Source organism: Crinia signifera, chromosome 1 (genome assembly GCF_055691185.1).
Source record: "Crinia signifera chromosome 1, ASM5569118v1, whole genome shotgun sequence".
Taxonomy (NCBI): Eukaryota; Metazoa; Chordata; class Amphibia; order Anura; family Myobatrachidae; genus Crinia; species Crinia signifera.
In genome coordinates, this window is record NC_139217.1 from 250,391,869 (window position 1) to 250,419,303 (window position 27,435).

Sequence of the window (27,435 nt, forward strand, 5' to 3'; positions counted from 1 at the left end):
TTTTTTAACCTGGCCCTAGACCCACTGATTAGAGTTTTCATGAAAGACGGGAACTGGAGGGGGGTCCCAATCGGGGGGTTGGAAATAAAGGTGTCAGCATTTGCGGATGACTTGCTACTTTATATCAGCAACCCAAAAGAGGCCATACTGAGCCTTCAACAGACTATGTCAGACTTCCACAGGGTGTCCGGATTCCTAGTCAATTTTGACAAAACAGAGGCCCTGGCGCTGTGTCCAGAGGCGATGCAGGGGTGGGCATATAAGTTCCCATTTCGATGGACGCAGGACTGCTTGACATACTTAGGCTTGAAATTCCCCAGACAGACATCTGATATATATTCCACCAACTATTCACAACACATCTCTCAATTAAAGGCGGATTTTGCTAAGTGGCAACACCTGCCCCTCTCATATCTGGGACGGTGTCAGCTATATAGAATGGTCTCGTTTCCTCGCCTCCTGTACCCGGCCCAGATGCTGCCATATCTTATAAAGAAGCATGATATCATGCAAATCAATAGAGCTCTCACAAAATTTATATGGGCAGGCAAACGCCCGAGAATTGCGCTATTCAAGCTACAACAACCCCTGTCTCTTGGAGGTATCAACCTCCCTAACATTCAGGACTATGCACTAGCATCTAACATGAGGTACGCTCTGGACTGGATACAGGGGACCAATCACTATATAGATCGGGTAATAGACCAAGCATTTATACCTAACTCCACATTAGTGGCGCACCTACACTCCCCAATGGGAACTATAGAAACGAACATTAAATCTAACCCCTTGCTGTATACCCCATACATAGCCTGGAGATCATGGAGACAACGATCCAAACTATGCACCACACGGTCTCTGTTCTCAACCCTGACAGGGAATAGAGACTTTCAAGAGGGCGTCCCGGATCAGATATATGGGAGGTGGCATAATCAGGGCCTTCAAATGATACATCACTTCCTCAACTCAGACCATACTATCATGCTTACACTATCAAACTTAAAAGAAAAGTTCCCAAACATACACATTCCAATATTTGCATACTTCCAAGTCAGAAGTTATATCACCAAACTATTACCCACCCTTCCGAAGGCCGAATTTACCAACACCCTGAATAACCTGATAATCACAAGCGAGGGAAGATCAATTTCGACATCAGTAATACATGAGCTCATCAGGAAGAAAATCGACCTAAACACCAATACCACAGGCCTCTCCAAATGGCAGGACACACCGCCAGGCCTGAGCACCCTAGATGTAATCAGACTCACAGTTAAACTCAACAAGCAAATGGTTTCAGCTTCATACGCAGAAATGCAATACAAAATCCTACACAGGGCTTATTTCACCCCAAAGCTCAGACACATAACTGGAATAGCAGACAATTCAAACTGTTTTAAATGTTCCTCACCAGATGCAGAAATCACGCACTGCCTTTGGTCCTGCACGGTGGTACAGACCTTCTGGGACAAGATACAGGCATATATCACTGACACACTACACATCACGTTCACGATCAACATGAACTGGGCGCTATGGAATTACTATCCTCCTTCGCTTAATCCCAAACTTGCACAGGGCACGAGACTCCTACTAGCTAGAATAGCGACAGCAGCAAAGAAAACCATACTCTCTAGGTGGATTCATCAGGAGGATATTTCATTTTCGTTATGTATGCCTAGACTAATTTATATGTACCAAATGGATTGGGTTGAATGCATGGGGGATGTAGAGACCAGATCGGAGAAATTCTTTGATATATGGCTACCATACGTAGCAATACTGCCGGCAAGTGAAAGAGAAATTATAAGGAAAATTGTCCACTTGTCTACCTGGTATAACATGGCTGTTTTAGCGGCGGGTAAACCACCCTTCTAGGCTCTATCTAAACTGATATGCTTATAACACGCTCAAGGAATGCATTCTGGTGAATTCTATGTCTGTGACCATTCTCTCATGATTTGTTGTTGTACAATGTGCCTATGCTGATGAAATTGTATGCACAATACGCAATGCAATGCCTGTTATTTATTTCTGTTCAATTGTGAATAAAAATATTTAAAAAAAAAAAAAAAAAAATACATTAATTTAGGGGTGCCGACCTGATTATTTTGCCCGAGGAGTTCACACGTAGTAGGTGTTAGTTATTTTATCCTTTATAATACTACAGAAGCTATTATGATGATGATGATGATGGTTAATTATTTGTGTCTTTATATGTTGTTGTTTTTCCTCTTTTCCTATAAGGTGTTAATGTTTTACAGGCATTACTGTGAGGGAAAGGAGGAGGGGTTGGGGGAGGGTAGATGGCTCGGGGGGGGGGGGGGGGGGGGGGGAATGTTTATACAGGGATTATGATAGTTGTGATCTATGGCACAGGTTAAGATATGTTCCTGGAACGTGGGTGGGATCAATTCTCCCATCAAACGTAAGAAAATAATTTTATTCCTTAATAAACAGGAGGCAGACATAGTACTTCTTCAGGAGACTCACCTGACTGAAACGGAACATGTCAAGTTGGGCCAAGTGGGATATGTGGTGGCGGCGTTTGCCTCATACACCTTCAGAGTGAGGGGGGTGGCTGTCCTGGTAAGGAAGAGACTAGCCCCAGTGATGGATTTGATATATGCTGACCCGGGAGGGAGATACGTTATTACCAAAATCTCTGTGCTTCAAGGGACGTACATAATTTGTAATGTATATGCGCCCAATAATTATTCCCAGAAATGTATATGGAGACTATTGATGAGACTGTACCCCTACGCAGCCTCTAACTTATTTATGGGGGGGGGGTTAACATAGTGGCACTGCCCTCTTTGGATAGGTCTTCTATGCCTAAGAGACCTTCTCCAATGCCAACTTTAGGGATCCCTCAAATAACATCACAACTAAACCTTATTGACTGCTGGAGGGTTCTTCACCCCACGGATAGGGACTATACTTGCTTGTCTGCAGCCCACGGGTCACTTTCACGTATCGATTACCTGCTTCCATCAGATAGCCTTTTTCCTAAATTATTAGATGCTCAGATAGAGCCCATGTGTATATCTGACCACTCTTTGGTGTGGTGTCTTTAACTACATCAGTAGATATAGGTAAACACAAACAGTGGAGGTTCCCTTCATACCTAGCCACATCCCAAAAACGTAGACAAGCACTGGAGGCGAGATGGGTCGAGTTCTCTTATGACAACCTGGGTCACATAGTTCGGAGTCACCTGTTTTGTTATGGCAGAAGGCAAAGGCGGTGTTGAGGGGGGACATTTTTTCTTATGTCAACAAACTTAAGAAAGATAGATCAGCCAATGTTCTTTTAGCGCAGTCTGCATTGACATCTGCTTAGTCTATATATAAGACCTCGCCTTCCCCTAACAGCAAAATAGCCTATATGCAGGAAAAAAAACATTTTGATTCCCTGCTGGATATTCAAAATGCTCAGTACATTAATAATACCAACTTCCAATTTTATCACCATGGTAATAAGAATGGCAAGCTGTTATCCAATCTAATCAGAGGAGCCCGTCCATCAGCATTTGTCCCTACTCTGAACTCTCCTGATTGGACTAAAGCCCATAAAGGCGCAGAAATTATAAATATATTTCAAAACTTTTACAAGAATTTATACACGCAGGGGTGTTTAGATGGATTCAGTATGAAATCCCGGCGGTCGGGATCCCGGCGTTCAAAATCCCGACCACCGAAATCCCGACAAGGGGGGGGACGTGGATCGCCCCCCCTTGCGGGCTCGCTGCGCTCGCCACACAGCGGGCCCGGTGCCTCGCTGCGCTCGGCACAATAATTTATTTTCCCTCCAGGGGTGTCGTGGACACCCACGGAGGGAGAAAGTGTCGGGATTTCGGCGGTCGGGATTCCAGCGTCGGGATTCTGAACGCCGGGATCCTGACCGCCGGGATTTAAACTGCATCCCGTTTAGACGAGGCTAAAAAGGGCACTAGGCAGGGGTGCCTCCTTGTCCCCCCTGCTTTTTGCTTTGGCCTTAGAGCCCTTGGCCATAATGATGAGGAATAGTAATCAATTTACGGGTATTACAATAGAACCACCACCTCAAAAATGTGTTTATTTGCAGACGATATGTTACTTTTCGTCTCTAATATGCAATCCTCCCTCCCAGTTATATTAGATATGCTACAGAAATTTGGATAAAATTAATGTACAAAAATCAGAGATCCTCCAGGTTGCAGGTGGCAATTGTCCTCCAATTCCTTCCCATTGTTGAGTCAATTTAAAATTAAAACCCAATCTATACAATATTTAGGTGTATTCATTCCCTACAGTATATCTAAACTATACTCATTCAATTTTGTCCCTATAATAACTATAGTGTCGACACCGCTTGAAGCATGGAGAACCCTTCCTCTGTCACTACTGGGGAGGGCAGTATTGCAATCCATTGTTTTCCCGAAATGATCCTATTGTATCCCAATGATTCCTTTACGTCTTTCAAGGTCTGATATAGCCAAAATTACTAAAGGGTTTTTCGCATTCTTGTGGCAGGGGAAAAAGCCACGCATAGCTCCCCATAAGTTGTATTCTAGGAAAGCGGAGGGTGGTCTGGGGATTCCCAATATTCAGGCTTTTATACACTCATGCCCCTTTCAGACCGCACATATTAACCAGTATATTGCCATTTTTTCTACAGTTTCAAAACAGTAATATGTGCGCTCTGAAAGGTCCAGAGTGAATTTACCGTTTTAAAATAACTATCTTAAAACGGTAAAAAAGCCGGGTCCTACCCGTTTCAGAACCGTTTTTTTTTGCAGTCTGAACGGGTCTGAAACGGTACCCAGGCAGCAGTGAGCACTATTGGTCCCCAGCGCCATGCATATTAACCAAATGGGCACTAGATATTCCTCAGGTAGACTCCCACTTGGTCCTCACAAAGAAATTGGAGCAGACACTCAAGACTTTGCATTCGGCAATGCTCCAGGAAGTTCATATAAAAACATAACATACAGTAGGGCATATATCTCACAGTCGCAGAGGAAATATTTTGTGCTGGACGATTTGGGGCTATGCTTGAAATGTGAGTGTCCTTTCATCCTTTTATCATAATATGGGAGAATGTGGGAGAATCCAAAAGTTTTGGGACAAAGTAATGGGTCTGATTAATGATGTCTGTCATTTGCAATTACAGAAAGACCCATTAGTTATGCTTCTGGTAAACTTTACAAATTGGAAATTAGAAGGCAGAAAGACAGTGTTGACCACCTTTCTGACCATTGTTGTCACGGTTGCAAAGAAAATTATTTTACAATGCTGGACGTCGTCAGCTCCGCCATTTCTGGCAGCCGTGAAGATAACAATGCTGCAACTATTATATATGGACAGGAGGGCTGCCCTTGTAGATATTGAAAAGGGGGTGGTGAAATTTTATAAAAAATGGGGAATTTATATTGATTACGTGGATGCCGAAGTGCGAACTCATATCTATACAGTGTTTGAAGATACAACATGGTACCTGCATAGGTCATTATCGACGTAGATAAATACACCGAGCCCTCCTGTATTTGTTGTGGGAGGGTAAATGGGGAGGGGGGGAGTTTGGTTGGGTTAGGTTAGATAGGATCAAGCAACTCAGCTTGATAAACCCAGGCCGTTTCCTCTCGTTACTCAATAAATATGTTCCTAAAGATCCTATTACACAGTTAGGTATGTAAAAGAAACAGGGTAGACAGTAGTGTTTATATTTAATTTGTTTATTTGCAATTTCATTCCAAAAGTGCAATGGATTTATACCTTACATTGTTTTATTATAGCTAATATCGGAAATGTCGACATATGATTTTCTATTTCCTGGTATAACATGTATACTCCGTATTGTAATTAGACTGCTTGATTATAACAAAATTACAAGATAAAGATTTTTTTTTTACTTTATACTCCATCAAAAGGACTATATGTTGGAGTGATAAAATGGCCCGAAGCATGGCGAGTGAAGCAAGGGTACATTGTACACTAATTGGGGGTACACATGTTCATATTTACAACAAAAATGTGAAAATGCATGTCAACCATTTCATGTGTCAACTATATCTGTGTTGACCTTTTGATTGTGTAAACTTTTTCACATGTCAACCTTGTACATGTATGGAAAAAACAGATTCGACAGGTAGGTGATTGCGCCCAGGATTGCTGCTTTGCGTGTTCTCTGTGGGTCACTACACCCCACTACACCAATACACAGAACAACAATTTGAGAACACACTTCAGCGCTATCCCTACAAGGTACACTCTCCAGCACAAATAGGACTTGCTTGTAGAATTTTAGGTCTACTGGTGTCCCAAAAGTGCTGTAGAATAATTGGGGCCTCCTACTGACCTCCGTTGGGGTCCCTATATGCACATAAAGGTATCTTTATGTTTTTTCAACGGTAGTCTCTCTCCTACTTCTCCTGTGACCTCCCGTCCTCACAAGCAGAATATGGACGTTACTGACCTGTATGTAAGGCCCTATTTGCATGTAACGGTATCTTTAAGCCTGGATCATAATCTTCAAGAGTAACTTGACACCCCGTATTCAATCAGTCATAAAACATCAATCGTCAGGTGGAACAACACTCACCTCAATATGAGGCCCTATTTGCATAGAGCAGTTTCTTTAGTTCAATCCAGACAAGGAGATTCTCCACACCCGGGATGCTCCGTAAAAAAGTATTTATTCCACACGATATACAAGTAAAAACAGACGATAAAACGTAGATTAAAAAACAAATTCACACATCGATGTGTGGGACCAAACTGCACTCTCTCTCTGCATCCGGAACAGGGTGAGATGAGCTGCCAGGTGGAATATAGCAAAAGGTCTCACCATCAGATGTGCCCCCTTCTCCTCACCAACCTTGTACATGTGTACGTTTTGGGGTTGACCATAGGTGTGCGCACATTGAGTGTTAAGGGTGCACAGGCACCCCCAAATGCTGTGCCCCCACCCCACACTTATTACTGCTAGTAATACCAGCAATACCTTTTACCAAAGACTTTTGCTTTCTAGACCTGTATTCCATTAAAATAAGCACCCATCAATCAATTATGTGTGTTTTGCATTATTAATTGTATTACACCATTGTCATATCACTATATATCTGTGTCATCCAGATATGATTTTGACTTTATTTGCACATACAGTACTGTTACACAGAGTAATTAGAAGATTAAAACTGAAATAGGCAGGATATAATTGTGTTGCTGAGAGACATTTTATATTGTAGTGAGTGCACGCCTGATTGGCGGTGTTAGACAGACCCAATGGCGGTGTTAGACATGCCCAATAGGTGGTGCTAGGCACACCGCTTTGACAGTGCACCTCCTAATACAATGTGCTGCGCACACCTATGGGGTTGACCTAGACACTGGCATAATCACTGTTGACCCCACTATGCACGTCTGGTCTATCTATGGGGGGGGGGGGGGGGTTATTCAGACCTGATCGCATGGCTGCGAATTCACAGACCAGGGAATCGACTGCGCATGCGTATGGGCATACTGCGATAAAATCCAGTGTTTTTTTTCTAATGATGGCCATACACAAGTTGAATGACAGGAAGCCAGCTTTTGTGGGTGTCACACGGCTATTACTGGGAGTGTCAGGGAATATACAGGTGTGCCCAAGCGTTTTCACGGAGGCCCCAATCAGCCTGTTTCTATCGCACTGGCTGAGTAGGTCCTGGGCCATACACAGACTGCACACACTGGAAAAAGAATGAAATGGTGGACAGTTGCGAATGGATTTTCAGCTAATCGCAGGGCTGCATTATTTTTGGCAAGGTTTTCAATCAGGCTGGGCAACGTTTACCTGATTGCAAGGCTCTACAAATTAGCAGCCCAGCGATCAGGTCTAAATAACAACCTACAGAAGGTGAATCGTGGAGTGGTTTGAAAAATGACAGTTTGGAGATGATTGGCTAGTTGTTTATCACTCTCTACTTAAGGCATTCCCAACCATGGTCCTCAAGGCACACCAACAGTGCAGGTTTTAGTGATATCCAGGATTCAGCACAGATGGTTTAATCAGAATCCCTCAGATACTAATTAAGTCATCTGTGCTCAAGCCTGGATGTCTACAAAACCTGCACTGTTGGTGTGCCTTGAGGACCGTGGTTGGGAATGCCTGCTCTACTTTATCACTTTTTTAAGCTTGATACTAGGGCCCTTATTCTGATCGGTGCGGATATTCCCGAATTCTTTCGGATGGCGTTTTTTAGCCGTCTGCGCATGCGTGGCGATCGCTAGGCGCATGTGCCACGCATGGTCTCCGTACTTGTTCTCACTAATCCCGTACAGAACTGTGCACCGCATACATTCGGCCAATAGGGGTGTGTTATGGGCGTCATGCGGAAAGACACAGGGGCGTAGTTTCAAAGTGGGCTAAACTGGGCGGAAACATGGGCGGACACGGGGGAGTACACATATATTGGTAGGCGTGCATTCGGACAGCACGCCGAATGCTTGCGAACAAAAAGGGAAGAAATGTGCGGTGTCCAAAAGGTTACTTTTTTACTTTACTTTGCCGACACCACTCGGTCATGCGCTAGGCAATCGGAACGCCTAATCAGGACGGACGCACCTCAACCAATGTCACCTGAACCCAATACAATCACATACTTTACCCATGACTTGTTAATTACACGCTTCTCACTGCTACAATTGGAAGCATTGCAGCTTAAAGGGAACATTACATGCTGCACTTGTCACACACTTTAACACTGCAAATAATGCACACAACTTAATAATATTAATACTAATACACATGCCACTTCTGCATGTCTAAATTAATACAGACATTTGTGGGCAAAAATGGGCAAAAATGTACATAGTGTATATAGATGTATGTTTGGGTCACATGCTGTAAGGGTTAATGTGTGTCATGAATGTAGTAGGAATGTGGGTCAGTATAGATGAGCATTTAATTGATTGCAATTGCTAACAATCCCTTTTGCAGGAGGTTGCCTAATAGCCTAAGTGGGTCATGTGATCGCTGTGTGTACTCAGTACACAATTGTGTTGGATTGTGCGTAAATACTCCGCATCGGGGCGTACGGACAGCTTTCCGTACGTTCTCACGCGGTAAGACCGTGCTTGTGCGGGAAGACCGTGCAAGAATCTGTACGTTTCCCCCGCACACGCACGGTTTGTATGTCGTCCGTACACACGCCCTGTTTTTAACCCCTTCCCGACATTGCCTTTTATGCTAATTTTTTTTTTTTTTTTCCTCCTTGCGTTCAAATAAGCGTAACTTTTTTAATTTTCCGGCTATATAGACACATGAGGGCTTTTTTTTTGCGGGACAAGTTGTACTTTGTAATGGTACCATTTACTATACCGTATAATATTCTGGGGAATCAGGAAATAATTCAATGTGGGGTAAAAAAAAAAAAAACGCCATTCCACAATTTTGCGCTGGTTACGGTTTTTTTGGAGTTCATAGTTCGTTTAAAATGATGGGTTATCTTTATTCTATGGGTCGTTACGATTCTGGTGATACCAAACTTATATAGTTTTCGTTATGTTTTACCACTAAAAAAAAAAAATCGCAACTTTTACGGTTTTTCTAATTTGCGTTGCGTCGCCATGTTCTGCGGCTTATAACTTTTTTATTTTTCCACCTACGGACCTGGGTGAGGGCTCATTTTTTGCGGGCTGAAGTGTACTTTTTAATTAATTTAATTATGGGATATGGGCGACTTTCTGATCTCTTTTAGTTATTTTTTTTTGGGTACGCGATGCGACCAAAAAACGTAGTTTTGGCGTTTGGAATTATTTTCCGTTTACGCCTTTAACCGTGCGGGATAACTAATGTTATATTTTAATAGATCGGACTTTTAGGAACGCGGCGATACCAAATATGTTTTTTTTTTTATTTTTTATTTAATTATTTGTGAAATGGGGAAAGGGGGGTGATTTGAACTTTTAATATTTTTTTATTTTTTTTTTATTTTTAAACTTTATTTATTTATTTTTTTTACTTTTACTACAAGGCCCCCTAGTGTACTTGACCACTAGGGGGCGCGATCGCCTGTACTAGGTTCAGCCATAGAGCTCTATGGCTGAACGTAGTGATTTTATGCACTTCCTATTACATCCTGCCTGAGGCAGGATGTAATAGGTATGCATACACGGCCAGCACAGGGGTCTACATTAGACCCCTGGCTACCATGGCAACCGATCGGCACCCTCCGATCTCGCTGCGGGGGGCCCCGATCGGCGCCGGAGGGGGGCGCCCCCCCTCCGATCAGCTATTTAAGCACTGCGGTCGCTTTGCCCGCGGTGCTTAAAGGGTTAAACGGCCACGATCGGCGAACTCGCCGCTCGTGGCCGTGAGAGCAGGGACCTGGCTGTAATATACAGCCATTACCTGCTCTCTGTCAAGCCAGCTCACTCCGTGAGCTGGCTTGATTCCCCCGCACCCGACATATGACGTAAATGTACGTCATATGTCGGGAAGGGGTTAAAGAGTGACTCCGTCCGAATGCGGAGGACACGTGGGCGTTTCTACGGACGATGCCCGCACGCTGCCGCACAGCGTTGCGTGCGGCCCGCACCGTAACAATTCGGGAATATCCGCACCGATCAGAATAAGGGCCTATGTGATATGGTTATTGGGGTAATGGTATAGACGGGTGCATATGGACAAGGATTAGTGTGTGTACCCAGTCTATGCAAGTATGCATAACTCTGGCCCTTCCATAACTCTGGCTGATTGAGGCTGGAGCTGATGTCACACACTCTCCCTGAAAACGAAAGGGCGCGCCAGTGTTTTTTCCGGCACTCCCAAACACCGGCTTCCTGTCAGTCAAACTGTGGGAGGATTGCGCATAGACTCATCCCTGTTTTTTTTTCGCTGTTTGGATTTGCGCATGCATGCTATGACCCGTATGCATGTGCAGTCATCTGATATTAGATAGGACTGCAAATCCGCACAACAGAGATCAAAATAACCCCCATAATTAGGGTACATGTGTAAAATAATTGTGTGCATTAAGTGAATTCTAAAACAATTTTGATTCATATATGGGACATACTGTATGCCCTGCTTTAAAGGCATTTTTGGTTTAGAGATTATTTATTTATTTACAGTTTCTTATATAGCGCAGCATATTCCGTTGCGCTTTACAATAGCAGACAGTGATACAACAAAACAGGGTATTTACAGACAGTCAAAATGTAGGAGGGCAGATGGTGAATTATGCTGTGTACACACGGGGGCGATAGGGGCTATAATCGCTATAATTACTTCACTGGTCGCCAGTGAAGTAAAGTGATGGAAGTGTGCCCCGGCGATAAATTGCCAGGTGCGCGCTCCCGTTTTCTGCCCCATTTTAATCGCTGGTCGCAGGAGCTTGCTAATTACCTCTACGGCTCCCACAGCAGAGGTTCCTTTTCATCAGCGATCAGTGATGAAAAGGAGACACTGAGCAATATATTACTAGCAATATATCCCCCCCCCCCCCCCCGTGTACGCACCTTAAAACGTATCCCAAATAAAACAGCTGCTGTTACATAGGGCCTTATTCTAGTTCACTCTAGAGGCAAATTCCTTCTCAAGGTGCCCACAGACGCATCGATCCCGGCATGCGTTCTGTGCTTAACTAGTACACATAGCATCGCATTGTATGCCTTGTGCATGCGATGTGATGCTATGCGCACCCCATTGCATAGCATCACACCGCCGGGATCGGTGTGTGTGTGGGCACCTTTAGATGGACACAATCATGTGCACTGCAGGTGGGGCAGATGTAACTTGTGCAGAAAGAGTTAGATTTGGGTGGGGTTTTTCTGCAAAGTGACATCTACAGTATATTGCAGTGTAAAAATAAAGCAGTCAGTATTTTCCCTGCACCGAAACAAAATAACTCACCCAAATCGAATTCCATCTGCACCTGTTACATCTGGCCCCTGCAGTGCACATGGTTTTGTCCATCTGAGAATTTTAGAGTGAACTAGAATAAGGCCCATAGTAAGCAGTCATCATTCCGTTATAAAATATGTGACATCATCTTAGCAAGAAGTATGGTGAATATATACTGTAGTTCATAAGTTTAAGATTTTCTGAAATACACACAAATGTCCAATTTGCTCCCATTATAATCAATTGATATTCTGTTCACGCACAGCAGATTGCCACCTCTTTTAGTACCTCCTGTCTGCCCACACTACCTGGGAAGGTGCAGGTTGGCAGCCATGCACCCACTCCCACAGAGCACTACTGCACCTGTCCCTGTGTGACTGGCAGCCCCATACTGTAAGTATAGTTTGTCTGGCTGTAAGGAAATGCTGCTACAGTCCACATAAGCACAGTGGCTGTCATCCTGTTATTATCTCTCGTCAGCCGGATTCTTCAGTTTCCCCACAGCAGATCACAGCTGAGAGTGAGCTGCTGGTGCTGCAGGTCCCGGAGAGGGGAGGAGGCTTCAACAATCAACACAGCCAGTGTCACGAGACTCCCATTACTTGTTATACAGTCATGTCTGCATACGGTTTCCTGTTCCTACTCAGGCTTTAAACTAGCAGTGGGGAGTGGCCTGTGCAATACAAGCGCAAAAGCTGCCGGTGCCTTGTCTGACTGTGGTCTGGTCGGTGCCCACACTGCTGCCCTTATGGTACAGGGGCACAGAACACGCTGAGCATTCTGCACTCTGGCTACTGTGCTGCATATGGCCAGTCTCTCACATGTCAGTCACTTCATCTGTGCCGGGTGCTGTGGGAAGTGGTGACACGGAACCCAGGGACATGGCTGAGCCCGAGGTCTCCGGGGACACAGCGCAGGATGAACTGGAGGATGCCCCACTCATACGGGATGGTGAGCTGGAACCGAACTCCGAGAGGTGCCAGACTCTCACCAGGCTCAGACTGTACCGGGTGTACAAGAAAAGGTGGTTCTACCTGGCAGTGGTGTGTCTCATCAACTGCTCCAATGCAATGGTACGTAATGCTGCTGGGGGGCTCCATGCAGTGCCAGGCACCGGCCAGGGGTTCATGCCCGCGTAACTCAGCCATTAATCAGAGAATATTCCCAGCAGGGTCACCAGTATGCAGAGAACACGGAGAAGTGTAGTTCAGTCATTTAAGAACATAGCAACTTATTAATGTGTGAAATCAGTTTTCCATTAAATAACCTATGAATGTCTCAAAGTGCTTTTAGCACATACAAATAGATTGTATTCTCAGGGAACGTGCTATACATATAAAGTTTCCAGTCTCTGGTGATTATATTTATATCTATCCTATATAATAGGCTAATGCTGACCCTCATTTCTAAAGGGGGAGTCAATTGTTGTTTACAACATCAGCAACTAGATGGCACCTGATGGAGCCATTCAAGTCATGCTCTGTTCATGCTCTGAAATTATGGTTGTTACATTAGTATGATGGGCTATTAGTATGGGTTGGGATCGTTTGGTCTACAGCAAGTTGGTCGACAAGCATTAGGTTGACACCGTAAGGTCGACATGGGCTTAGGTCGACAGGTCAATAGGTCGACACACAATATGTCGACAGTGTCTAGGTCGACAGTCATAAGGTCAACATGGGGTCTTTCACTGTTTTTGACACGAATGTTGACACAGTGACATGGACACAGTTTCCAAAGCACTGTATCACCTCGCAATGCTTCAGGCTATGCTCGGCACACTATTTTATTCTCCCATCACGCCCTAGTGGATGGTAGGACATGAAATACCGCCTGTCGGCACATGTCAGCTCATAAAATAGTGAAAAACCCCATGTCGACCTTTTGACTGTCAACCTAGAACCATGTTGACATATCCTCATGTCGACCTAACGGTGTCAACCAACTTGTAATGGCTTGGTATACGGGGTGCACCGATATGGTGTCCATGTCGACAGTGTTGCAAAACCGTGAAAAACCCATGTCGGCCTTCCCAATGTTGACCTAATGCTTGTGTTGACCTTTTGATGGTGTTGACCTTCAGTGGCCGTCCTACTGAATGTCGACCTTCCTGTGGTCGACCACATGATCCCAACCCTAAAGGCTTATAAAGGGCAGAACAATGGCCACTATGTTAGTATCTTAGGCCCCTTTAAGCTTAATATGTGTTTTTGTAGGGTATTTAATTTTTTGGAAGTGTTGGAGTGCAGTGCATTTTTGACTTTCCTGGCACCTAATATTAAACTACCTACTGAATACTGTGCTATAGGTTTAGGCAGGTGTGGGAAAAAATGCTGCAAAATAAGAATGCTTTGAAAAATAGAAGTTTGAATAGTTTATTTTTATCAATTAAAAAAATGCAAAGAAAGTGAACAGAAAATAAATCTGTATGGATAAAACTGTGTGTATATATCTATCTATCTATCTATCTATCTATCTATCTATCTCATATAGATTATTACACACACACATATGTGTGTGTGTGTGAAATAATCTTGGATTATAAATCGTGATTTTATATATTCATAGTTATATTAATTAAAGGTTATTGTGCAAATATTTTTGTGCCATTTAACAGTGTATTTGGAATACTGAAGCAACTTCTTAAACATAAGTCCTCATAAGTCCTCTAAATATTTTTTTTTGCTTTTAAAACATATGTAACAATTTATTAAAGGTGCTAAAATACCTTTCTCCAGTGAATACAGACTTATGAATCTGACACTGAAGATGGAGGGTATCATAGCGACCTGCAGGAGCGCACATCATCCATTGGTGGAGGCATAGTCACTGGGTAATATAATGAGCGATATTGCACATTATATTGCTCAGTTATGTTTTGGTGTTCATTTGCTGCATCTAGGTGCCTTGAATATGTACGGAACACAATGAGATTGCAAGACTATCAAGGCATTCTAGAGTGAAATATACTCACCGATACCAGAAAAATCTGTCTGTCATATTGCATGGGTCATCCAACATAAGAGCCCACACACTAGAACAATTTTTTTGCCGATTTCCGACCGATCTGCCGATTGTTACTGATAATCGGCCGATATCGATCGGATGCGCGCTCCTGCAGATCTTTTGCTGAATCTTCTGATCTTATATGCTGCACAAAAGATCAGAAGATTTAACAAAAGATCCATAGAAATGCACAGGGGATCTTAAGAGAAATCTTTGGTAAAGATGTGCGCTTGCCTGAAATCTTTTGTCCAGGACGGAAAAAAGATTTCAAGGCTATTTATGCGCACATCTTACGATCGCAGATCTTTCTAGTGTGTGGGCACCTTTAAGAAAAATCTTTGGTAAAGATGTGCGCTTGCCTGAAATCTTTTGTCCAGGAAGGAAAAAAGATTTCAAGGCTAATTTATGCACACATCTTACGATCGCAGATCTTTCTAGTGTGTGGGCACCTTAAGAACAGAACATTCGACTATTCTGAAGTGACCTTTTATGAGCCCTGATCTGAATCCTATCAAACATCTAAAGGCCGCCATACACTATGCGATTTTGGGCCGATAAATCACAGGAAATCGGCCCAAAATCGCATGTGTGTGACATTTGATCTGATGCGCGGTTTCGGGCTTGCCGGACAGGAGGCCTGTGAGGAGCAGTGCAGCAGTGATCAGAGCAGTGGGGCAGGCGGCGGTGATCATCAGTGCAGCGGTGGCTATTAGAACTTTAAAATAATAGATCAAATTACCGTCCGGCTTCTGATTGGCTGAGATAGAGCACTCTCAGCCAATCAAAAGCCAGGCAGTCATTTGACACATTATTTTAAAGTTCTAATAGTCGCCGGACCCGCTGCACTGATGATCACCACCGCTGCACCCGGGCCGCCACCTCCCCACTGCTCCTCACAGGAACCACCGCTGCCCCTGCCTGCTCCTCACTGGTACCACTGCTGCCCACCTCACTGTTCCTCACCTGCACAACCACGACGCCGGCCTCCCACCCCACTGCTTCTCACCGCCCTGCAGCTCCCCATTTTTTTTTCAAGTGATAAAATGCATGCGATTTATCACATGTTAAAAATGGCACATCAAGTGCCACATTGTATGTGAGCCTCCAGGGGAGATGCCGGGCGGCTCGCAGGAGAATTGCGTTCGACTTGTCCTTAGGACAAGTCGGCCTAATATATGGGGGCCTTAAAGGTGCCCACACTCTAGAAAGATCAGCAATCTTAAGATGTGCGCATAAATTTGCCTTGACATTTTTTGTCCATCCTGGACAAAAGATTTCAGGCAAACGCACATTTTCACCAAAGATTTATCTTAAGATCCCATGTGCGTTCCTATGGAACATGAGCGGGAGCACGCATCCGATCGAGATTGGATGATTTGCGGTAACAATCTGTAAGATCAGCCGATCGGTAGGAAATCAGCCGATTGGCTATAAAAATTGTACTAGTGTGTGGGCACCATAAGGCAAGGACTGAAGTGGTCTGGAAATGGCACCCATCAAACCTGAGGAAGCTGGCGTAGCATACCTGGCAGAAAGGACGAGTTAATGGTTAGCATCACTACCTCACAGTGCTGAGGTCATGGGTTTGTGTCCCACCATGGCCCTAACTGTGCGGGGTTTGAATATTCTCCACAAGCTTGTGTGGATATCCTCCGGGTACTCTGGTTTCCTCCCACAACCCCCCCCCACAAAAAAAAAAAATACTGATAGGTTAATTGACGCCCAATAAAATTAACCCTAGAACAGGGGTGTCCAAACTTTTTGCGATGAGGGCCAGATTTGGTGAGGTGAAAATATGTGGGGGCTGACCATTCAGCCTGACATTCTTTGAACCATTAATCACATCAGAATGGTCCCCCACTCTGCCCCTATTCACTCTATGTCCCCCAGCCTGCCCCTTCACTGTATATTCCCCAGCCTGCCCCCCTTCTCTGTATTCCACCCCCTCAGCCTGCCCCCATTCACTGCATGTCCCCCAGTCTGTCCCCCTTCTCTGAATATCCATCACTGCCTCCATTCACAATGTCCCCCAGCCTGCCCCTCCTGCACTGTATGTCCCCCACTCTGCCCCCATTGACTGTATGTCTCCCTGCCTGCCCCCACAAGGGGCCCCCAGTGGCCAGAGGATGGAGAGGCAAAGCAGGCATTGCAAGGACAGGAGACGGATGCTCGGGCTCCCGCTGATGCCCTCCTCCGCTCTTGTTGTTACAGGAGCAAGCTTCCCCCTTGCTGCCCCCCCTCTCCGCACATAGCTGCCACTGTGATTGCGGAGGAGGGTGATATACGATTGTAGCAGCAGGGGTTGGACCCCGATAGACACCAAACACATCTAACTGTGGTGGGCGGCACCTCCTCACTGCTGCACTGAAGGTGTAGACCCGCGCTCGCCGGGTCCCCACCTTTAGTGTCCTGTGCTGTGCTTCCCGCATCTGATGCTCTGCGTGCTTCAGGCTGGAGGCTGCGGGCCACTTGAAGTGACAGCACGGGCCACAATTGGCCCCCGGGCCGGACTTTGGACATGCCTGCCCTAGAATGTTTGTGTGTGCATGTACATGTGGTAGGGAACATAGATTTTAAGCTCCACTGGGGCAGGGACCGAAGTCGATGTTCAACTATTCAATGGAAAGTGCTGCAGAATATGTGTGCGCTATATAAATGACTATTAATAAAAATACATTTATTATAGTCCTCTGCACTTACCCATGTATGACATGCAGTATGTATTGCAATAGCCACATTTCTGTTTCGTATTTTTAAACTTGTGTGTAAACCATTTATGTTGAACTGCTTTAAAATCACAGTGGCATGTTTCAGCTTCCTTTTTTTTTCTTTTGCATGCGTGAAAAGCAGACTTTATTGCACAATTACTTATTTTGACTTTTGCAACATTGGGCTTGATTCAGCTTGACACTGAGATTAACCAAAATCTTCAATAATCTGCGCATCCGGTAGCGTACATGTGCGACCCTTCACCCTGTGGCCACATTCAGATCAATACGACTGCAGTGTAAGGGCCGGCAGGGGGGCAGCTATGCTTGTTTTTTTGAGGTGGCATTGCGGGGCGCGGTCCAGACAGAGCAAGCGTGTCTGGGACATTATTGGGATGTGCCGATGCGACTGCGTGATGTCACACGCAGCTGCTTTAACCTGAAACTTGACGGCCGACTACTGGCTTCACAGCTAGGTTGCACAGACAGGGGGCTACGCAATAGCTTTTGCAATCAAATAGCGGGGAGGGATCCAGCATGCGGTGCATCCTTGCCCTGCCCCAGCATGCTGCCGCCAGGATTGTAGTTTTGTGACTATGACAAAACAAGATAGACCTGGACTGAGAACTTTTATATTCATGTCTCGTTTCTCACGGTGTAATGTACTTTTAATCCTTGGCCCAGTCTAGGTATGTACACAGGAGCATCGGTGTGTTATGTGTATTGTTGTTTGCTGTAATCAGGTATTTTTTGCAATAATGTATGTATTGGAGAGGCACAGATCATTGCCATAGTGTGTGACAAAGAGGAGAGCTATGTAGCTGGGCTAGCTAATTACCATGTGTATCCATTGTGTGAGGTGTGATAGGTGTTGCTGGTAATGTAAAAAGAAAAATGCCTTAAGGCCCCTATACACTACGCGATTTGGGCCCAATTTCACCCAATTCTGGAGGATCGGGCAGAGAAATCGGATGAAATTGCCCAAATTGCGTAGTGTATGACATCCAATCTGATCCGATGCGCTGTCCCGGCACATAAGATAAAGCAGGGCCCGGAGAGCAGAGTCCAGGGACGCGACGAGCGTCGGGAGAACAGAATAAATCATAATAAAAAGACTGGGCGGCCACTGATAATCAGTGGCTGCCCAGTGTTTTCAATAGGATTTTTTCTATTTTCCTGCTTGCCGTGTGGAACGGAGAGCGGGAGAATAGAAAAAATCCTATTGAAAACACTAGGCGGCCGATTTATCACATGTAAAAATTGGCACATCAAGTGCCAAATCTTATCAAGCTCTCCCGGGGAGCTCAGGGGAAGTCGGGCCCGACTTGTACTTGGGACAAGTCGGCCTAATGCTAATGTATGGGGGCCATAAGTGACTATTAAGGTAGCAGCCAGACCAAGATATTTATCTAGGTCAGCAGGTAATGTGGGAGATAATTAGGTTACACCTCCCAGAGCATTTACAGTGGGTCCCCCCCAGCGCTATACTGGCTGATCTAGCATTGGAATATCTGACTCAACCCCCTGAGTAGACTTTGTGGCACCAGCCAGGGATATAAAGGCCCCCATACACTAGCCGATTTTGGTCAGATTTCGGCCAGATCAGTCGGATCTGGCCGAAATCGGACCAAAATCGGCTAGTTTTGATGTCACATCAGATCCGATGCGCGGTCCCGTGCGCATCGGATCTGCGTCGGGTGGTCGGACCTGCTGCACGTCCGACCACCCGACTTGGGACCTAGTGGGGCGGCGCGGCGGTGGAGGGAGCAGGGGGGGGCTGGGGACGCTGCGGGGGACACAGGCGGCATAGAGCCGGGAGCTGTCAGTACTGAATAAAAAAAAAAAGCCCATACAATGAATGGACGGCCTGTGATTGGCTGAGCACTCAGCCAATCACATGCTGCCCATTCATTGTATAGGCTTTTTTTTCTAGCACTGACAGCTCCCGGCTCCCTCTGCCCATCTCTATGCCGCCTGTGTCCCCCGCAGCGTCCCCAGCCCCCCCTGCTCCCACCAGCAGCCCTGCTCTGTAGCCCCCATCCCTGATCCCCGGGTTTTTTACATGTGATAAATCGAGACGATTTATCACATGTAAAAAATGGCACATCAAGTGCCAATCTAATCAAGCTCCCCCGGGGAGCAGCCGGGAAAGCTCAGGGGGAAGTCGGGGGCGACTTGTCCTAAGGACAAGTCACCCTAGTGTATAGGGGCCTTAAGAGTGCAGTTTTCTAAATGGAGAAAACTTTCCACAGTTAAGAGATTTTGTTGGTTGTTTTACACAATGCTAAATTTTCAATATAAAGTATCAATTAACCTAAAAAAGGTACAGGTTGAGTATCCCTTATCCGCAAATGCTCTGGACCACAAGCATTTTGGATAAGGCATTATTGCGTTTCCACAGCGACCATCGAATTTGTCTTTTTTGGCAACCCTGGTCTCAAGGATGCCATGCACATGTGCGCGCACAAATGCATCCATGGAAACAGGTTTTCCCGCCTAAAAAGAAATCGATGGCCACCGGGGATGAGGGGAGTGTGAAAAAAAGGTGCGGGGGGTAATAACACAAACCCTGAATTACCAAGAAACTATTTAATTCAAACTGTATTACATATAAAACCTAAAAATTATGTTTCCCTGCTAACTACCCCTACCTCAAATGGAATATACTTCAGAATAAATGCACAGGGAAAAAAGGGGCATGGCTACAAGTAACAGACAGTGGTGAGTCAGGGCTATGTGGTATCCATGCGTGAGAGGTTTGGGTATATGCATGTGAGAGAGGTGGCTGTGGCAGAGCTGGGGATACGTGTGTGAGTCGGCCTACCGGGAATCTTTCCTGTACGGCCTATGGCCAACCCACCCCTGTGTGTGTGTGTGTGTGTGTGTGTGTGTGTGTGTGTGTGTTTGTGTTTAATAATATAATTGACTTTCAAATGTTAATCTATAAAGATTATTTATACACTTCTCTTTCCATATGTCATATTCCAGCTATGGATCAGCTTTGCTCCAGTGGCCAATTTGACTGCCAGCTACCTTAACTGCTCCCTGGATACAGTGAACTATCTTGCCCTTGTATATGTTATTGTATCAATACCTATTGGTTTTGTTGCATCCTGGCTGCTGGACACTCTGGGGTTAAGATATTCTGTAAGTTAATTTGAAAGTATTGTTTTGCTGTGCTGAAACTGTTTTGTACAAAATTCCCTAATCGTTATTGCATAACTGCCTATGACCCTAGCTAATTAATACTTAATTAAGGATTGCAGACAATTAATAACTATACAATTATACAGAAAAAATATTGGTACTTCCTCATCTTTGCGGCCACTGCTACGTTAGTTACGTTAGACGCTATATTCACCATTGTCCCCCACTATGGAGGATTTTTGCAGAGGCAGCCATTACAAATGTGTCAACACCACCCGTCTGTGTCCACGCTACCATCTATTACCTTTTAGCAAAGTTGTGGCGAGCCACCGAGCCTAAAGTGTTGCGGGCGCAGCTACCCTGTGAATGGATGATGATGCTACGTAAGTTCCGTAGCGTAAGCAGTGTTCGCAAAGATGAGAGAGTACCAAAATATTATTATTTTGTAGGCATAATAATAATAAAATGTAAAAATATTATGTGGATGACATGTTTAGGGGCCAATAATATGGGGCCAATAATATATTATTCTATTTGATTAATTAATGATTGAGGCACTAAGTACATTGCCCACTTAAACGTGTCTCCCCATTAAAAGGCACCAATTATTATGGATATAATATTGCCCTCTATATAATTAAATCCATGAATTGTACTAAATAGTATAATATTTTTTCCCCAATAATAATGAATGAAAACATTTTGCGCTATAAATATCTATTACTAGCTTTGGACAATTTAGGGGTTCATTTACTGTTGTTGGTGCTTTGTTTGTATTGTGGTTATTATACAGTGCAAAGCTCAGACTACATTATGGAATTGCGTTATATAATACACAGATATACTACTGACAGCATTGGTGTCCTAGTCCAGAGCTGTTTACTGATGATGATTATTGTTATTTAAATTAATGGCACGTCAGGCCTATGAAACCGGTCACAAATTGGTGCAGATCACTGATGATAATAAGAAATCCAGTGGATTTAAATAGATAATAATGTGCGGCACATTCTCTCTCCTCCCCCCCAAGGATAATATTCAGTGGGGTGGATTCAGTGGGGTACATTACATAGAGGTTTGCATTAGGGGTGAAGGTAATGAAACCGGTCTGGTATGGTGGGTTATTCGACTGTGGTCTGCATTTGGAGAATTAATGGTGGTGGATAATTAGAGAAGGGTCTGCGGTAGGGCTCAGTCCCCAGACCCAAGAGTGTGTAAACTTATGTCTCTACCTTCAGACACCTCATAGCTGTTGTATACTTACTCCCCAGTCACCCACTATCTGATTTTCACCCTTTCCGGTCACCCTCTGCCTCTCCCTGTCACCCACTGACTTACCTCCTGTATAACTATCTCTCCATCATCCTTTCTCTCCTGTCACCCACTTACTTTTACAAGGCATCAACCTCATCCTGTCAGCTACTGTCTTTCCCCATCACTCTTTCCTGTCACCTACTGCCTCTCTACCACTATATTTCCCAGTCACCTCTCTCTCCTGATATCCTCTTCCTGTTACCCACTGCCTCTCCCTGTCCGTCACCATCACCTTCTCCCCATCACTCACTGCTCCATCTCCCACTCTCTCTCCTGACACCCTCTCCCTGTCACTCACTCACTACCACCTCTGCCTCCCCATCCCCCATTCCTTGGCATCACTCACTTCCCTGTCCTGTCATGCATTCTCTGGCGTTACCCACGATCTCCTCTATCACCCTCTGCCTCTGCAAGGAATACAGCTCTCCGAATCATATGGATACAGCATTCCCTTTGAGGACATCCCACTTTTTGCAAGGCCACGCCATTGTAGCGCAACCATGCCCACTTTAACAGGAGCATATAACCCCCCTCCTTGTATGTCATGGTGCCCCTACTGCCATATTGTTGTGGATCTGCACCTGGAGTTATGCTGGGAAGCGCCTAGTCTTTCACAAAGTGTCACTTGAAATTGTTTTAATATTTTGCCAGTCAGTATTTATTAATAAATGATGAATGGAGATTATTGCTCACTAGCAGGTGACCCTTAAGCTGTGTACACACGGGGGCGATAGGAGCTGAAATCGCTGGAAATATGGTCGCTGGCGACCATATTGCCAGTGATTGGAGTGTGCCCCGGCGATAAATCGCCGGGTGCGCGCTCCCGTTTTCAGCCCCGTTCTAATCGCTGGTCGCAGGAGCTTGCTCCTGCGACTAGCTGATTACCTCTGCGGCTCCCCCGGCAGAGGTTCCCTTTCATCAGCGACCATCTCTGGTCGCTGATGAAAAGGAGAAACTGAGCAATATATCTCCCCCCCATGTGTACGCACCTTCAGGAGCAGACTCATTTATATGTGAGCAGCTTCACATGTGGACATACAATTAATTACTGCAGCTCATTACTGCTGAAGCCTAACTTGGCTGCAGGCAAAAAAGAGTGAGGTGCACTTCATGTGAAGCCTTTTGCGGTAACTCGTATGTACTGTAATTGATTTGGCACCTTAATGCTATATGTTTGATTAATTTAGCCACTTTCCTAAATGTACATATTATTCTTCTTCTTGCAGGTTATCATCAGCTCATGGCTGAACATGTTGGGCAGCCTACTACGTTGTGCCAGTGCTATCACTATCCTAAATGCTGGAAATAGTAAATTATATTTATTATTTGTGGGGCAGTGTATTTGTGCTGTGGCACAGCCTCTTGTACTCTTTGTCCCTGCTAAACTTGCAGCTGTGTGGTTTCCAGAACATCAACGAGCCACAGCTAATATGATTGCTTCGATGTGTAAGTAACAGATGTATATCTTATTATGTACCATGTACCCCAGACCATGGGCCTGGTTCAGTATGAGTTGTAGTTGTGTAAAATCGCAAAGCTACAACTCCTGGTTCTAGCATGTGGGGTGCCGCCCATTGGCAGTCGCCCCGGCCTGCCAATGGTCTGGACACGTCTGCGTTGTCTAGACCATGCTTCCCCTACGCTGTGTCGCTGCCCTAAAACCACCCCATCGCTGCCCCCCACCAACCCTTAGATTATGGTCTCATTTTCCAGAATGCGACCACAGTTTCAGGGCTTGAACATTTGGGCTGCCGTGTGGGCATATGCAGATCAAAAATCGTCAAATAGCAATTTCTGGTAATCAGCGATAGAAGCTGAATTGGCCCCATATCCTCCCCACTCTCTGTATGTAAATATTTATTTTTTACTATAAAGTAGTCTATGCAAACTGTAACTTTTATTTTTTATTTTACACAGCAAATCCATTTGGAGTATTTCTAGCAAACATATTGTCACCAGTCATTGTATCTAAAGCTGCGCAAATTCCAATATTAGTAAGTAAAAGTACTTCTCTTTCCTCCCTTTTATTCATTATGTTATGTGTGCAACAAAATTTCACTTGAAAGTTATATTTTGCTATTTTATTTTAAAGCATGGAGTCTATGGCGTTCCCGCAGTGTTAGCATGCACATTGGCAACAGCTGGATTTACTAAAAGGGCTCCTCCAACCCCACCATCAGCTAGTGCACTTAATTCCACATCTGAGCCTTTCTTTTCTGGGTTAAAACAGGTAAGTCCTAGGGCCAAGCCTTTTTAAGTACCATTAAGCAGGTCTCTTGGGGCCTATGTATTAAAGCTTGGAGAGAGGTACAGTACCACCCAGTCAGCTCCTAGCTTCCATGTTACAGGCTGTGGGCGGGATGCTATATCACTCACCGCCGCGGCCCCGGGTGTTTTTCGGCGCCGCTGTATGATATATCCTCCGGCGGCTCAGTGCTTCTCTCTGCACTTCCGCATTCTCTGGGTTTTCTCTCTGCATGCACCTCCCCATAGATTAACATTGGGCGGGCGCGTGCAGCTTATTCTGTATGCCCCGCTGCGGTAATCTACACACTGCATTTATTCGCCTCCTCGGGCTAGCGGTGATGTATAAATGTTAGCTGATTTAAATAAGATTGTTACAGCATCTCCCCCAGAATGCTTAATAATAACTTAGGAGCAGCATACCTCCCACCACTGCCACAGCCCAGGAGCTAGGAGCGTGAAATGCACGCACATACAAGATGTCACCACGGGACAGGCAGCGCCTGGATGCAGCAGCCAGTGCGCGTGTCTGCTCTTCTCGGGGCGGGCGCATGCGCGGTAGAGAAAAAGCACTAAAAATGTATCGCGGCAGAATGTCATTACCGCAAAATGAATGCGGAAATCAAAAGAATAGAGAATATGGAGAAAAGAAGAGGATAACCGCCGCGAAATGACTGCGGGAAAAAAACGGTAATTTGATTAAATCGCCGCGATTGTTACAGCATCTCCCCCTGTGTTTGAAAAATAAAAGACACTGATTGGCCTTTACTTCATCTCTCTCCACTTTATCTCTCTCAACAAGCTTTGATACATTTTCTCCTTATTGTGTTAGCTGAAAATGAAGAGACCAGATGTATCAAGCTTAAAAAAAGTGATAAAGTGAAGAGCGGTAAACAACCAGCCAATCAGCTGCTACCTGTCATTTTTCAAACCCAGTCTGTAACATGAGAGGTAGGAGCTGATTGGCTGGTTGTTTATCACTTTCCACTGTATCACTTTTTGAAGCTTGATACATCTGACCCTTAATGAGCAGTTGTTTCAGTCTCTGTGGGCTTTAGTCCATTTCCTACACTAATGCATTTGTAGCTTTTATACCTAGGAGATTATTCAGGTTGATTTGTTCACACGCACCCGTGTGCACATCAAGCGCATGCACGCACTATGCGAAGCTACGCTCATACCACATGAGAACGTGAGTGTTCTCAATGGTACACCAATGGGAGTGGACTTATAAGTACTCGCACACTTAAGTGCTCGTAGGCACAGTCACATGAACGCATCATCATCATACACTGTGCGAAAGTACACATAAGCAGAAAGGCATTTTTCCACAAAAATAAAACAAAATAAAATAATTAATATATATTGATATAAAGGACAGCAGAGGTTTTATACTTATAAGTTTGAAGTCCCACTTGTACTTATTAGGTTCCGTAATTAGGGAGTGTGGGTTCTCTGGTTGGATCCGTACTGGTTAATGTAGCACTTAAGGGAGCCCATATACCTTGCAGGATTAGTGGTAACGCTGGAGGGTATTTGCAGTCCTCAATCACAGAGGCATCCTCACAATAGTGCGATCCTTTTATCCAAAAATTATGCAGGCGGTGGTGTCCCAATGAACAGTTGGAGAAACAGGTTTTCCAAACCAGTTACCAGGACCAGGAACCAGGGAAAGTGCTGGATCTTGAATCTCCAAAAAACCTCAAACCAAGTTCAATGTGTTTCAGAAAGAACAGGTCCTTCCTGACATGTTTCGTTGCCAAATAGCAACTTTATCAAAGGTATAGCCCCTGTATCTGGTCTGGGTTTTAATACCCATTAACAGGAAGTACACTTGAGTTTATTAACCAATTTTCCTAATTCATCCATTAATTAAATCTTACAGCGACATGTTTAAGCCTTTAGAATTACTTTAGACATTAATAATATATCATAGGAGGCAGAACTATAACCATTCATTAAAAATCATATTTACCACTTGGTTGTTAGATAAAACCGGGAGACAACAATTTCACTCTTAATCTCTGACTGTGGGATAAGCATTATAATTTAAGAATAATATCATATGTTGTAACTATCAGCTTTTCCCCTCCGCCTGGCGAATTTGACACGCAGAGAGGGGGAGTTATGTGCTCCACAGCGGAGGATGCAGTAGCGCTTAATAGGCGGAAGTAGTCATATTATGCATTCCAACAACCGGAAGTGGGGCGCCGCAAGTGTCTCCTGGTTTTATCTAACAACCAAGTGGTAAATATGATTTTTAATGAATGTTTATAGTTCTGCTTCTTATAATATGTTACTACATAATGTCGAAAGTAATTCTAAAGCAGCCCATACACGCTGCTATGAGGGCGTGCTTTCCGTGCTGTACTAGCACGGATCACATTGCATTGCCTGTGCACACGTTGTGCATGCAATGCGATGCAATGTGATGAAACCTAAGTACAAAAAGTATGTGCAAGCACATACTTTTTGTACTGTGCGATGAGGTGCCGCGGGAGCGCGCACCTCAAAGCACACATCGGGACAGCCCGCATCGCAGCGTGTATGGGCAGCATTAAAGCTTAAACATGTCGCTGTAAGATTTAATTAATGGATGAATTAGGTAAATTGGTTAATGATGTCAAATGTACTTCCTGTTAATGGGTATTAAAACCCAGACCAGATACAGGGGCTATACCTTTGATAAAGTTGCTATTTGGCAACGAAACATGTCAGGAAGGACCTGTTCTTTCTGAAACACATTGGACTTGGTTTGATGTTTTTTGGAGATTGAAGATCCAGCAATTTCCCTGGTTCCTGGTTACTGGTCCTGGTAACTGGTTTGGAAAAAGTGTTTCTCCAATTGTTCATTGGGACACCACCGCCTGCATAATTGGATAAAAGGATCGCACTATTGTGAGGATGTAACTATGATCAGGGACTGCAAATACCCTCCAGCGTTACCAGTAATCCTGCAAGGTATATGGTCTCCCTTAAGTGATACATTATCCAGTACGGATCCAACCAGAGAACCTAATAAGTACAAGTGGGACTCCAAACTAATAAGTATAAAACCGCTGCTGTCCTTTTATATCAATGTATATTAATTATTTTATTTTGTTTTATTGTTGAATACACATGCTGCTAGAAAAAATACTATTTTAACATT

General features: G+C 44.5%; 1 protein-coding gene across 1 annotated transcript in view; it reads left to right on the plus strand.

Annotated features, from left to right (window-relative positions):
• Positions 1-12,296: 12,296 nt before the first annotated feature.
• The window catches only part of SLC49A3 (solute carrier family 49 member 3), a 37,399-nt gene continuing 22,260 nt past the window's right edge, over positions 12,297-27,435 (plus strand). The window contains exons 1-5 of the mRNA XM_083180010.1: positions 12,297-12,938; positions 20,568-20,726; positions 23,267-23,486; positions 23,958-24,034; positions 24,133-24,270. Coding sequence (XP_083036136.1) covers positions 12,687-12,938; positions 20,568-20,726; positions 23,267-23,486; positions 23,958-24,034; positions 24,133-24,270 — 846 coding nt within the window. The 5' untranslated portion in view covers positions 12,297-12,686. The remainder of the gene's footprint in view (positions 12,939-20,567; positions 20,727-23,266; positions 23,487-23,957; positions 24,035-24,132; positions 24,271-27,435) is intronic.